Source organism: Rhinolophus ferrumequinum, chromosome 5 (assembly GCF_004115265.2).
Source record: "Rhinolophus ferrumequinum isolate MPI-CBG mRhiFer1 chromosome 5, mRhiFer1_v1.p, whole genome shotgun sequence".
In the NCBI taxonomy this organism is placed as follows: Eukaryota; Metazoa; Chordata; class Mammalia; order Chiroptera; family Rhinolophidae; genus Rhinolophus; species Rhinolophus ferrumequinum.
Genome location: NC_046288.1, coordinates 63,068,513 through 63,080,345, shown reverse-complemented (window position 1 = coordinate 63,080,345; position 11,833 = coordinate 63,068,513). Strand labels below are relative to the sequence as shown.

General features: G+C 36.2%; 1 protein-coding gene across 1 annotated transcript in view; it reads left to right on the top strand.

Annotated features, from left to right (window-relative positions):
- The first annotated feature begins 1,800 nt into the window (after positions 1-1,800).
- The window catches only part of DTHD1 (death domain containing 1), a 59,010-nt gene continuing 48,977 nt past the window's right edge, over positions 1,801-11,833 (top strand). Inside the window, exons 1-4 of the mRNA XM_033105312.1 lie at positions 1,801-2,194; positions 4,172-4,787; positions 7,884-8,214; positions 10,701-10,880. Coding sequence (XP_032961203.1) covers positions 1,924-2,194; positions 4,172-4,787; positions 7,884-8,214; positions 10,701-10,880 — 1,398 coding nt within the window. The 5' untranslated portion in view covers positions 1,801-1,923. The remainder of the gene's footprint in view (positions 2,195-4,171; positions 4,788-7,883; positions 8,215-10,700; positions 10,881-11,833) is intronic.

The following is an 11,833-nucleotide window of genomic DNA, read 5'->3' as shown; positions in this document are numbered from 1 at the left end:
CTCTTGCCACTTCTCTGACTCATTAACTGAACCGTCCTCTAAAGCCATACTTCCCCATTTTGACCACACTGCGTCATTTCGTGCCTCCGTGCCTTTGATCATACTATTTCCTATGCTGGACTGTTTCTTCCCTTCATTGTCTAGCCTGCTCAAATCCTGATCATCTTTTAGCTCCTAGTTCAAACCTCTCCTAAACCTCTAATCAGAATGAAATTTTTCCTCCTCAGAGCTTTGCTGATATTGTTTATTCTTATTTCTGTTCTAGTTTTCAACACAGTCTAAGCTGTATTTTAATAATTTGGTCATGTGTCTGCCTCTCTAAAGTCCTAAACAGCTCTTATTCCAAGCAGTAAATGCTATAGAAACTTTTCAGGATTGGCATTGAATTAAGGCCACGTCTACATTATTATTGAGAATTACACATATATTTCAGGAGTTAAAGAAAAATATAAAATAAAATTGAACTAGAAAGTCCTTAGTATTGAGAAGAGGGTGAAAGGTGTCAAAAAAATGTGTTTTAGGATGTGATATGGATTCGCATCTCCAAAAAGATTGCCCTTTCAGTGAACAGAGAACTCCCTGAAAAATAAGATTTCTCCTAGAGAATGCGCCCCGACTCTCAGCCCTACCCTCGCCACCACTGCACCTTTCCTTTTCTTTCAGATTCTTCAGACCACAAGCAGCTTGAACAGTATTTAGGCCTGTGGCATTTGTTCTTTATTCTGTATTCACTAGCTTGTGTTTCCCCGTTTCGTCTCGCAGGTGTCAGGAGCACTAAGAACCCCAGTGCTTAAGATGAGATAAAGTGATGCCTGTGGCAGGGAAGCATTCTGGCTCCCCTTTGAAAAGCTTTCATTTTGTTCCAGTAACCCTGAGAGAACATGAGCCTGTCTGGAATGCACTGCCCTCTGGCTCTGTGTTCTTCCTTATTAGAAGAGGGGTATTGGAGAAGAGGAAGCAGGCTGTTCTGAGTTCCTCTTCACAGCCACAGGGTCCCCCAATATCAAGCCTTGTATTGCAATGGCCTCATGTATAATGTGCCAACTGTGTGAGAACTTGCTGTATCTACATTTTAATTATACATGGCGAAGAATCCTTGTTAGAGCAGAGAAAGCCACTTTTCAGGTTTGCTTTCTTTTAGTGAAGGGACATTTTATCCAATTAGAGAGAAATTATCAAAGAGTAAATAGTCCATGTACCCATCTCAATCTCACTGCAGATGTGCCATATAGGAAGAAGGTACTAATCACACTTACCTAACCAATGATAATAGACTGTGCCCCAGCAAAGGAATATTTTTAAATGCTTTATTATTAAAAAATATATAAATGTGTGCTAACTAGAGAGAATTGTGAAGATCTCACATGTAACCATACCCAGGTTCAACAATTATTAACTGACAGCCAATTTTATTTCAGCTATAGACCACTCCCACAATCCCAGATTATTTTGATGCAATTCAGACATCAAATTATTGCATTCATATATATTTTTAAGTATTACATAAAAATCTTATTCACAGCATTGTTCAAACAATTTACCTTTGATTAATAAACTCATCTTACTACGGAATCGGTACTTTGTTGCCTTGAAACTTGAAAAGCATATGGGGTTTCCATAGTATATTGAATGAGCAAAATTTACATGGAGAATGGGATTGTGTGAACTAGCTCTATCCCTGTGATTAATCTATTCAGTACACAATGGCACCCAGGGTGCAGGAACGCCCCTCCTTTGGTCACCTAGTAACTTTTCACTGGTCAACAAGAAGCTGAATAAACTATTATGTTGTAGAAAAGTACTTGGCTAGCTGAATTGGATCCTCTCCTAGATGTTAGGAGAAATAACTATCGCCAAGTTTGAATTTGCTAAACTTTTAGGCTTTGCTGGCAGGAAAGAAGCATTCGACTCTTACAGTATAAAATGGATCCAGAAGACATGGGCTCAGGTAAACTAGGCCAAATGCTGAAGCAGATTTGGAGACAAAACCTGATGCTAAAGCAGGCACTCCTGGGCGCTGACCATTGTCAAGGAGCTGGTGGGGCCACTTGGATAGCCACAGTGGTCTTTCTGGGTCAAGGGCTCAGTGGGGCCCTTTGTCAACTCTTGGAGCATACTGCAGGGACCCTGCACGCCACCTGTCAACAGCTGTATGGACTGCTCGACAAGGAGAATCAATGCACTTGGACACAAGGCAAGTATTTTATTTATTCTTCCTCTAAAAAATATTGATCGGGTAGCCACTTTAAGAGGGGTTAGAAGCATACAAAGAAGGCTAAGATAGAGTCTCTGTGCACCACGGACTAACAATATAATAGGGGAAATAAGGTAAGGTAAACACACAATAATGCAAGGAACTTTGAGGCCAGTTGCATTAGAAACATCCAAATAAAGTATGTTAAGTCTTCAGAAGCAGGCATGAGCCCATTTTTAGAGTGGAGATTGGGGAGTTTTGCTAGAATAAATGTGGTATTTAAACTGAAGCTTAAGGAGTGAATTGGAGGTATGAGCCAGAAATTGGGAAATTTGAAAGAGCATTCTAGGCAGAGATATTTTTGGAAGGATCCAAAACTTGGAGAAAATGTAGGCCTACTTGGAGGCAGAACAAGCAGTGTCTTTATGTTGGAATATGATATTCTATTTTTAGACTCATTTGAGTTTGAACCTATTAGTTGCAAAAACACTGGAAAGACTAGGGTGAGATGGGATGTGAAATTGGACCCCCACCCTCCACACACACACTACGAATTTCAGGTTCTTGAGAATAGGCCCAGTTTTGGATGCAGAGAAGTACAGTTCGGCAGGAAGAATGTGGTATCTGATGAATATGAGCTCAGACAACAACAATTACTCTAGATAAAACAATGGGTGGCATCTTGAAATCCAATTCTAAATAATATAGTGTCAAGGCAAGTGGGCAGGTCTCATCAATCAGGAATCCAGGGCAGATAATGTTGAGAAATTCAGTCTAGAGGGCAGATAGAAATCTGTCCAAAGGCAGAATGACCCAGAGACCATCAGCTGGAGCTCAGAGCCAAAATTCTAGTCTCTGCAGAGAATTAAATGTGGCCCTAGACAACACATCATTTTCTATGAATAGTTATTCATAGAAAACTAGTTATTCATAGGATATCTATTCATAGAAAAATGATATGGATTCAGCTACCAGAACAGAAGTTCAAAATAAAGACAGGGCCTCAGGTACAAGACAAAAAAAGAAAGTTGTCAGAACTCGAAACCAGAGATAAGTCCAGACTAGTGCAAAAAATAATTTAGTGACTGTTCTAAAAACACAGAGTCATGGGGCCTTAAGTTTCATCTTCCATAGTTTAGAATTGAATTATAAAGATTGGAGAGTTGCTAAGCCTGCAGGAAACCATCAGGTAATCCCAGCTGTGCTGAGGAGAAAGGAACAAACAGGAGAACAGTAAGAATGGGGGTGGAGTGAGAGATTATATCAGATCAGATCACGGGGAGAATTTACACCAGAGTAAAGAGGCTGGACTTGGTTTTGTAGTCCTTGAGTAGCCACTGCAGTTTCTAATCAGAGCACCAGTATAATTAGAGCTATTCTTTGAAAGACTACTTTGACAATTCGCAACGATCACAAGCTCAACAGGAGGAATAGTGTAAACCTAACCCAATTCTCATAACAGCACACAAACTACTCAAAATATCGTCCACAGCAGCAGAAATAACGGAGCTGTGGTATGTCTCTATCCAAGTCTCATCTGGAGTGTTTTGCTAAATTTTAGGCAAATAATTATAATGGATAATTGATAAACTACAGTATATTCAAAGGAGAAAGAACAATTCTCAAAGTTGTACCAAACGAGAAATGGCTGAGGGAGATGTTGACATCAACTGAACAGTCTTATGGGGATGTCGTAATGTCTGTCTTCAAATATTCAAACAATTTTCACAAGCAAGAGGGATTATATTTACTCTTTTTTAATATATTAAAGAGCAATTTGTCCCCTATTCCTAGATGTGTTAAAAGAATGGCAGTTGTATAAATGACTTCTTCTTCAGGCGGGACAGGTGCTTAAATGCCCAGTAAGAATCTTTCTAAGCTTCTAAGAGCATCTTGCCACACCTCATTACATGTCAGCAGAGAAAGATGATTTGGTTTAATTTTGTATTTATTCTTTCTATGTGTCTGTATGTGTAGAAATCGTTTCTTTCATAGACTGCCTCATGAAAATAAATGAATATTTGGGGAGCACTGCTATACTTCTAAAAAAAGAAGAAAAGAAGATGTGTAATTTATGCAGCACGCATGATGAATGTACTCCACTGAGGACAATGTCTGCTATTCAAGATACCAAAGCAACAGACAGTGCTGCAAGAAGGGAACAAAGTGTCATAGAAACAGCTACTGCTTCTCCCACAAATGCAGAGGAAAGTCATTACACAAACCAGGTCCATTTAAAGAAAGATAAAACACATATGAGTTTGGAATTAGTGGAAAAAGAAAACAATACAGCATTGAGTGGTACTGTAACAGGGCAAGAAGAGTCACAGGACAAAATGCTCCTAAATAATGCAGAAAATGGAGATGATAAACAAATAGAGCACGTGAGTGTTGAGAACATAAATGGCAACAGGGAAGAGATGCATGACATAATCCAGACAACAGAGAGAGAAATTCAAGAGACTTCAGAAAACCAAAGAGAAGAGATTACCACATCCTCAGTAACATGTGACATCGCGAATAAATATGTGAATAGTCTTCTTCCCAATGATTCAGAGAGTCTAAAGCCAAAAGAGAACATAATGGAAAAGGAGTAAGTAAACGCAATGTGAGAGATACTTATACATGCCTATTTATATGTGTGTTTCTGTAGTTAGTGTACATAATATTTATACATGAATAAAGTTGTTTTATATTTCCATTTCATATCTCCAAAAGATATTGTAAATCAATAATTCAGTTTAAATTACTCCCATAAGAATTTATAGGGCTGCTATTACTAATACTGTTTGTTTCCTATAGCTTTAGGAAACAAACATATTAAATGTTTCTTTAAAGTAGGAAGGAATTGACTATATGAGAAAGCAGTTAAAATGTATAATTGTCCAGAACGGGGACACTTTAAAATCACTGTTTTTTCATTTTATACTTCCTGGGATTACTTGGTAAGGCCAAACGAGAAAGTCATGTAAAGGTCCTAGCACCATGCCACTTTGCAGATGTTTACATTCTGCTAAATGTTAGTACGTTAATTTATTTCACCGCCAACCACCCTCACTTTCTCCACCTCCCACCATCTCCCACATATCACCAACCCTCACTTCTCCCCTCTCTGCCATGATGTGTGATGCTTTTTCAGATGTACTATGCCATTTCAGGACAACACCACAAATGAGTCTTTGATGGCAGGCAAGTCATTCGGCTCACTTTGACCTTAGTTATCTCATCTATGAAACAAAGAGGTTGAGCTAGTTTAACTGGGAGATCCCTAAAGGTCTGAAAAATCTAATGAATTCTGTAGGTGTCCTACGAATACAGTCAATATTTTTATTACCATTATTATTTAAGTAGTTGATTCATTCCTCAGTTTTGTTCAATTCACAATATTAACCTGAAGATTGCGGATAAACCAAGTATTAAAACCTGAATAGTTTCTCTTAAGTTTTGAGGAGAGTACATATATATATTTGGTATTGGAATTGTCTAAACACTTTAGATCAAAGGATGGTGTTTAGTTCATCATTTAGAAAAACTGAGAAAGGTGCGAAAGTACTATGAACTTTGAACCTCTGGATTCAAAGAAATTACTGCTCCTGCAAAACAACTATTAAAACAGTCAGTATGTGGTTGTTCATTTCATTTGAGAAACATATTAATGCATCAGATTCTCATATTCAGAAATGACTCAAAGCTGCAGCTAATAAGTCATTGCTGAGCCACGCCCTCTCACACCTCCTTTAGGTGTTTCTGAGTTACTGGTTTCCTCTTTGTGGCCTCCAAACCAATTGTGCTTGGCTTGCATATTTAAGAAGATGACTATTCAGTGTAATCCCTCAGGCTAGGAGGCCATCATGCCACATAAAACATGAGTGTCATAAACAAAACCTAGCCCAGAATCTGTTGTGATTCCTCCCTGAATAACTTTTTGAAAAAAAAATAAAAGCCTATCTTTTCTGGTGTAATTGTCCCAGTGTGCCCAGACTCAGAAGGAAACAAAACTAGAATAAACTCACGTGACTTTTTCAGTGGCTGGATCTGATGTATTTGCTCAGGGTTAGCGGGAAATGAAAGCATTTACAGGTCTCCTCACCCTACTTCATTGGTCAGTCTTTTCCCAGAGAGTGTCGGGCTGGTTCCAAGGCATAGAAGAAGAGTCATTCTTCAGAAGTCAAGTCATTCATTCTTCTAGTCATTCTGAAAGGTTGGGTCACTGTATCCTCTACTAAACCAATGTTTCTCATTTTCTAAATTACCATAATCACCATCATCAGAGAATACTCACACAGACCATTGGGCTGGGTAATTTTCTATTCCTTCTAAATTTATGAGTTCAGAATTGTAAATATAAATAAATACATCTACATTTTTTTAGATTTCCATATTAAAGTGCACTATAAAATTCAAGTTACTAATAATTGAAAACTAGTTAAAATCTGATTATTCTAAAACTGAGTATTAATGCTGTGTTTTATATAGATCTTATTTCTCTCTGTCATTGTCTATATTTCAGTCATTTCACTGGTATTAAATGAGCAGTAGTAAGAAGAGGGGAAACTCAAGCTGGTATTTTTACTGTAAAGAGCTAACAGATATTGAGCACTCACTTTATGCTAACACATTTTATAAGAAATTTAAATATTTTATCTCATTCAACCGTCACTCTATTGTGTATTAGATATAAGTTTCAGCATGTAATGGATAAAGAAACGAGGGCTTTAGAATGATTTGAGAAAGTATGATATTATATTATAATGTCTGGGCTTTGTGTTAAAAGGTAGATGGATTCAATTATTGATACTTCCAACTTACCATTAAGAAAGTTTAATTAACTTTCAGCAAATTAAATTTTTTAAATCTAAGTTTCCTTATCTGTAAAATGGTGATGAAATAACTGCCTGACCCCATAGTGTGAGGATTAAATGAAATAATGTATAGCATAAAACCTGATCCATAGAAAGAGCTAAAATATTAGCAATTTCAATGTTAATCATTGATGTTTAAGGTCAAACAAATAGCAAGTGACTGATTTAAAATTTGAATTCAATCTATAAGATTGTAAAAAGCAAGAGTAACATAAATGGTCAAAACAATCTTTTGGATTGATTCTTTGAGAATTGTAAATATTTTGTTTCTAATTACCTTGATTAGTCGTAAGTTCACAGTACTTTTGTACCTTTCTCAGTTTTTCTAAATGATGACCTAAACATCATCATTTGATCTAATGTGTTTAGACAATTCCAATACCAAATATATATTTACTCTTCTCAAAACTTAAGAAACTAGTCAGGCATTAATACTTGATTTATCAGCAATCTTCAGGTTAATATTGTGAAGTGAACAAAACTGAGGAATGAATCAACTACTTAAATAATACTGGTAATAACAATATTAATAATAATACCTAATATGTAACACCCATGATGTTCCAGGCAGATTTTAAATTACTTAACATATAATAATTCATTTCCTTCTCATGAGATTGGTTATTATTTTTATCTCCATGTTATAGTTGAAGAAACTGAGGCACAGAGAGGTTGAAGATATAGCCCAACGTCGCAGAGTCAGTAAGAGGGAGAACTGGGATTCACACGAAGTCTATGTGACCCTAGAGCTTAGGTTCTTATATATTTAGCTATATGATACATAAATAAAATAACTGTAAAAATGACATCCTTTTTTTCCCTTGCAGGTATCTTGATGTGCTAAGTGATGATACTGGCCCCCAGGTGTGTGGTTATATCACGGCACCACCACACGTTCTACAACACCTAGAATGCCGAATAATTAACAGCATGAGTTCTTTCATAGTGAGTGAATATGAAGAGTTGGTCAGCAATGTCATCACTGTAGAGTGCTCCAATATGGAAAAGAGAATTCCATTTCCAATATGCATTGCCATTCCATTTACTGCACGTTACAGGGGAAATTACAGAGACATCATGGTGAAAGTGTCTGACATCAACCTTCAGTCAAGTTACCTAACCCCAAGTTCACTGGAAGGAATGAGAGGAAGTTACAAGGTTGGTACATCATTGGCTACATCTACGTTTGCTGTTTGACTCCTCTTCTAAATATTACTTAGACTACCAGATTGTAGTGTAGGGAATGGAAGGTTGATAGATTTATGCCAGTGCATTCAACACTTTATTGCCATCCACAAAGATCAAAGAACAGAAATTATTGGCCAAAGTTAGGGATGGAGAACTTGGGTGTAGGTCCCAGCAAATGCCATATTTTCACCTGGGAAACAAATCCACTGTCATGGTTTAATTAGCTGCACATCTTAGACTAGCTTTATACTAACATTTCTATTGTGATGGACCTAAATTTAAGAATATTAGAATCCACATCTGATAAGAGCCTTAATTTTTATCATTCTTGGGTAGAGAACATACGTTAAAAACAAACAATTACATAACTGTGTGTTTGTGTGTGTGTATATGTCTGTGTGTGTAAAGCTTAAGGTAGTTATTAAGGCTACAAATTGTGTTTAACCTGCATATGGAAGACAGTATACGTAGTCGTTAGGATGTGCGTTATAAAGGAAGACTGGCTGGGTTTGAAATCTGGTTCCTGTACTTTCTTGCTATGGGAACCTGGGTAAATTATGTAACCTTGGTATGACTCAATCTTTAAGAAGGTAGAAGAAAGCCTAAAAACACATGTGAGGAGCTAATAAATTATTTTTCACGGTAGACTTTATTGTAATAACTCTGAGGTCCTCTATGGTCACAAATTCATATGTTTGGAAGAGAGAATATACACAATTATTAAACTTAGCATAGAGTTGATGGGGATTAAGTTTTAAGGTTCTTCTGTAAGCCACTGAAATTATTTTGAAATAACTGAACTATTTGTCTTGTCAACTTTATGTAAGTTGTCATTATTTGAAGAGGAGGACAGGGAATAAATGTAAAAAATGTCCATGCTTACAAGAAATTCTGTACAATACATCTCTTCCTGTTCTGGTTTGGGTCTTTTCTGAGTTACAAATAAAGTTATACAGTTGAATATGAAAGCTAAGGCTGTTCTAATTATTTACTCCAAGTCATGCAACTAATATATTTTCTATTTAGTCTAGGAAGCCTGTAAGTATAACAGCCGTTGATTGGGGCTTTTTAATCTTGGCAAGTCTGTGTGACTGTCATAAAGGCAAACACTGCTCTTAGCACATGTGCTTCTCACAAAATGGATACACAAGATAATCAAAGCAAAAACAAACAAAAACAGAAAACAAAACAACCAAAAAGAGAGAACCATCCATTTACTAGAAAAAACTAAAAGCATATACTTTTCTCTTTATATTCTAATGGTAGTTATCCCTATTTTTACTTAGCTCAAGAAAATTTAAATGCTGGATTCCTTCCAAATTTTTATGTGGTTCATACGACATTTAAGAATTGTAATTCTGGAGTCAGATAAACCACCATCAGAGCTCTGTTCATGACACTGCCCTGCTTAAAAAACCTTCTAGTTCAGAAGCATCTGCCAAAAGTGCTGGAAGTGCGGGGCAACTACTACAGGTTCCCAGAAGACGTTCCTTTCTTACCTCTCACTATTTTCCCTCTAGCCAATTAAGAACACTCATCATGCCCTGAATTTCCCAGTGACAGATTCATGCAGTGATATTGTGAAATCTTTTCATCAGTCAGTTTTCAAATGAGAGATTATTTTGCATTGTGCTTGTCCCTGAAATGTTTGTGTGTGTGTCTGCATGATTATCCACTCATGCCAGGGCGGAGCCCAGCTGCTGTTCCGGAAAGCATGCATAGATCAAATTACTTCTAAATCTCCCTTCTCATTTTAAGCTTTGGTGATTATATGAGTAGATAATTTTATTTTCATTTATGTACTCAGTTCCTTTTTGTGTAATAAAAAAAGCTTGGATATGTGCCTGCATATATGCATTACAAATTTAAATGTCATTCTATAAAAAAGAAACACAAAGGTGTCTCTTTGTAGTCAACTGCTCCCAAGGCATGGAGGAGAGAAATAGAGACAATGACTTTACTAAGTGATTGTGAATTGTCAGAAGGAAGAATTAGCTGACAGTCAGGTGCGATAGCATTTACATAAACTACCCAAATGATGAAATGTCAGTCTTCGGAATTCCTAAAACAGTGTTGAATCTTCTGGATAAAGAGTAATGTTTAAAGGACGATAGGGTTCCAGAAGTCATTAATATTTGTTAATTGTTAAAAACACTGAATGTAATTGCCTGTTATACACATACATTGTCTTTTTGGGAATTCCACTTAAATTCAAAGCTAAATAGATTTCTCTCTTTTCTGTCATGTAGTCCAAAATTGAGAAACTCCTAATTACCTGCTTCTACTTCATCTCATGAAAGGAACATCCATTTGGGGTTAATGGACTCATTCTCAGTTGTGGGAGATTCCAGGGATGGCACACAGATTTTTTTTTTTCACAGCCACAAGTATGTACAGTATATACTTCCAGAAGAGTGTATTAATATCCTTGTTTGAATATCTTTCCATCCACACAGGGGACCTGTGCTGAAGTGAAAGTTTACAAGTTGGGGATCTTTTCTGTTGTGTCTTGTTTAAAGAAAGAGTCCTTCACAGTAACAAAGAAAGGCCTTGCTCTGAAGCCAAGCATGGATTCTCGAATATCCTTAAATTACCCTCCAGGAGTTTTCAGCTCACCAGTGCTTGTACAATTAAAGGTAAGTGTGAAAACCTGGTGAGTCCCTTATAAATTTTGTGAGTCATCACATATGGTCCTAAAAGATGAAGAAGATACAAATATTTAATACAATAATAAACAAATTACTTTCTTATACTTTTAACAACCTAACATACAGAATTATCAGTGAAAAAGTGAAGATTTGGAGCATATTGAGTCTCCTTTAATGTAAGTTTCTGCTTTATTTGAAAGGTTTCCTAGCTAAGTTTTGTGTTGTTTTGTTTATGATATTTATTAACAAAAACATATGTTGAGTATCTATGATAGAATTGATGCCAAGCATTGGACGTTCAGATGATTCAAGATTTCCATCTGAGAGGATGGCAAAAAGAGGCTAATGTATTAAAATATTTATACTTTTGAGTATTTGGTTATATTTGTTTATAGAATAGCCCTTTATGGGAAGGATTTGTTTTAAAAGAATTTAATATATACAAACACTATTTGAAAGGTATATAATGATGTATCAATGTACGTTTTAGAAGATATATTTCCTCAACAAACCCCATCCTTCCAGCCTCAACTCGCGCCTGTGCTCTCTCGTGTTTCTCCTAGTTGTTACTTTAAATGGTAAGCAAAGAAGGAAAGTTGGGAAAACATATAATGAATAATTAAATTTTATAAATATTTTTCAGAAACTTTGAAACTTAGGAATTATGCTAGCTTTTTTTTTATTATTATTATCCATTCTTATGTGAGAGGAAGCACTTAAGTAATATAGTCTTGTTTTTCTAATTTCTAAAGATCACTTGATATAACAATAGTTCTAATTAGAATTATGCAAAACGTCTATTTTGTTTCCTAGGTCATTTTGTTGCCTATAATTAAGAGTGTTTCTCAGTTATTTATAACAAAGGATAGGGAACCTAGATTTCAGAAGGACTTTGTAACAAGCGACCAAATGCTGTGCTCTTTTATAAATTAATGCAGTGT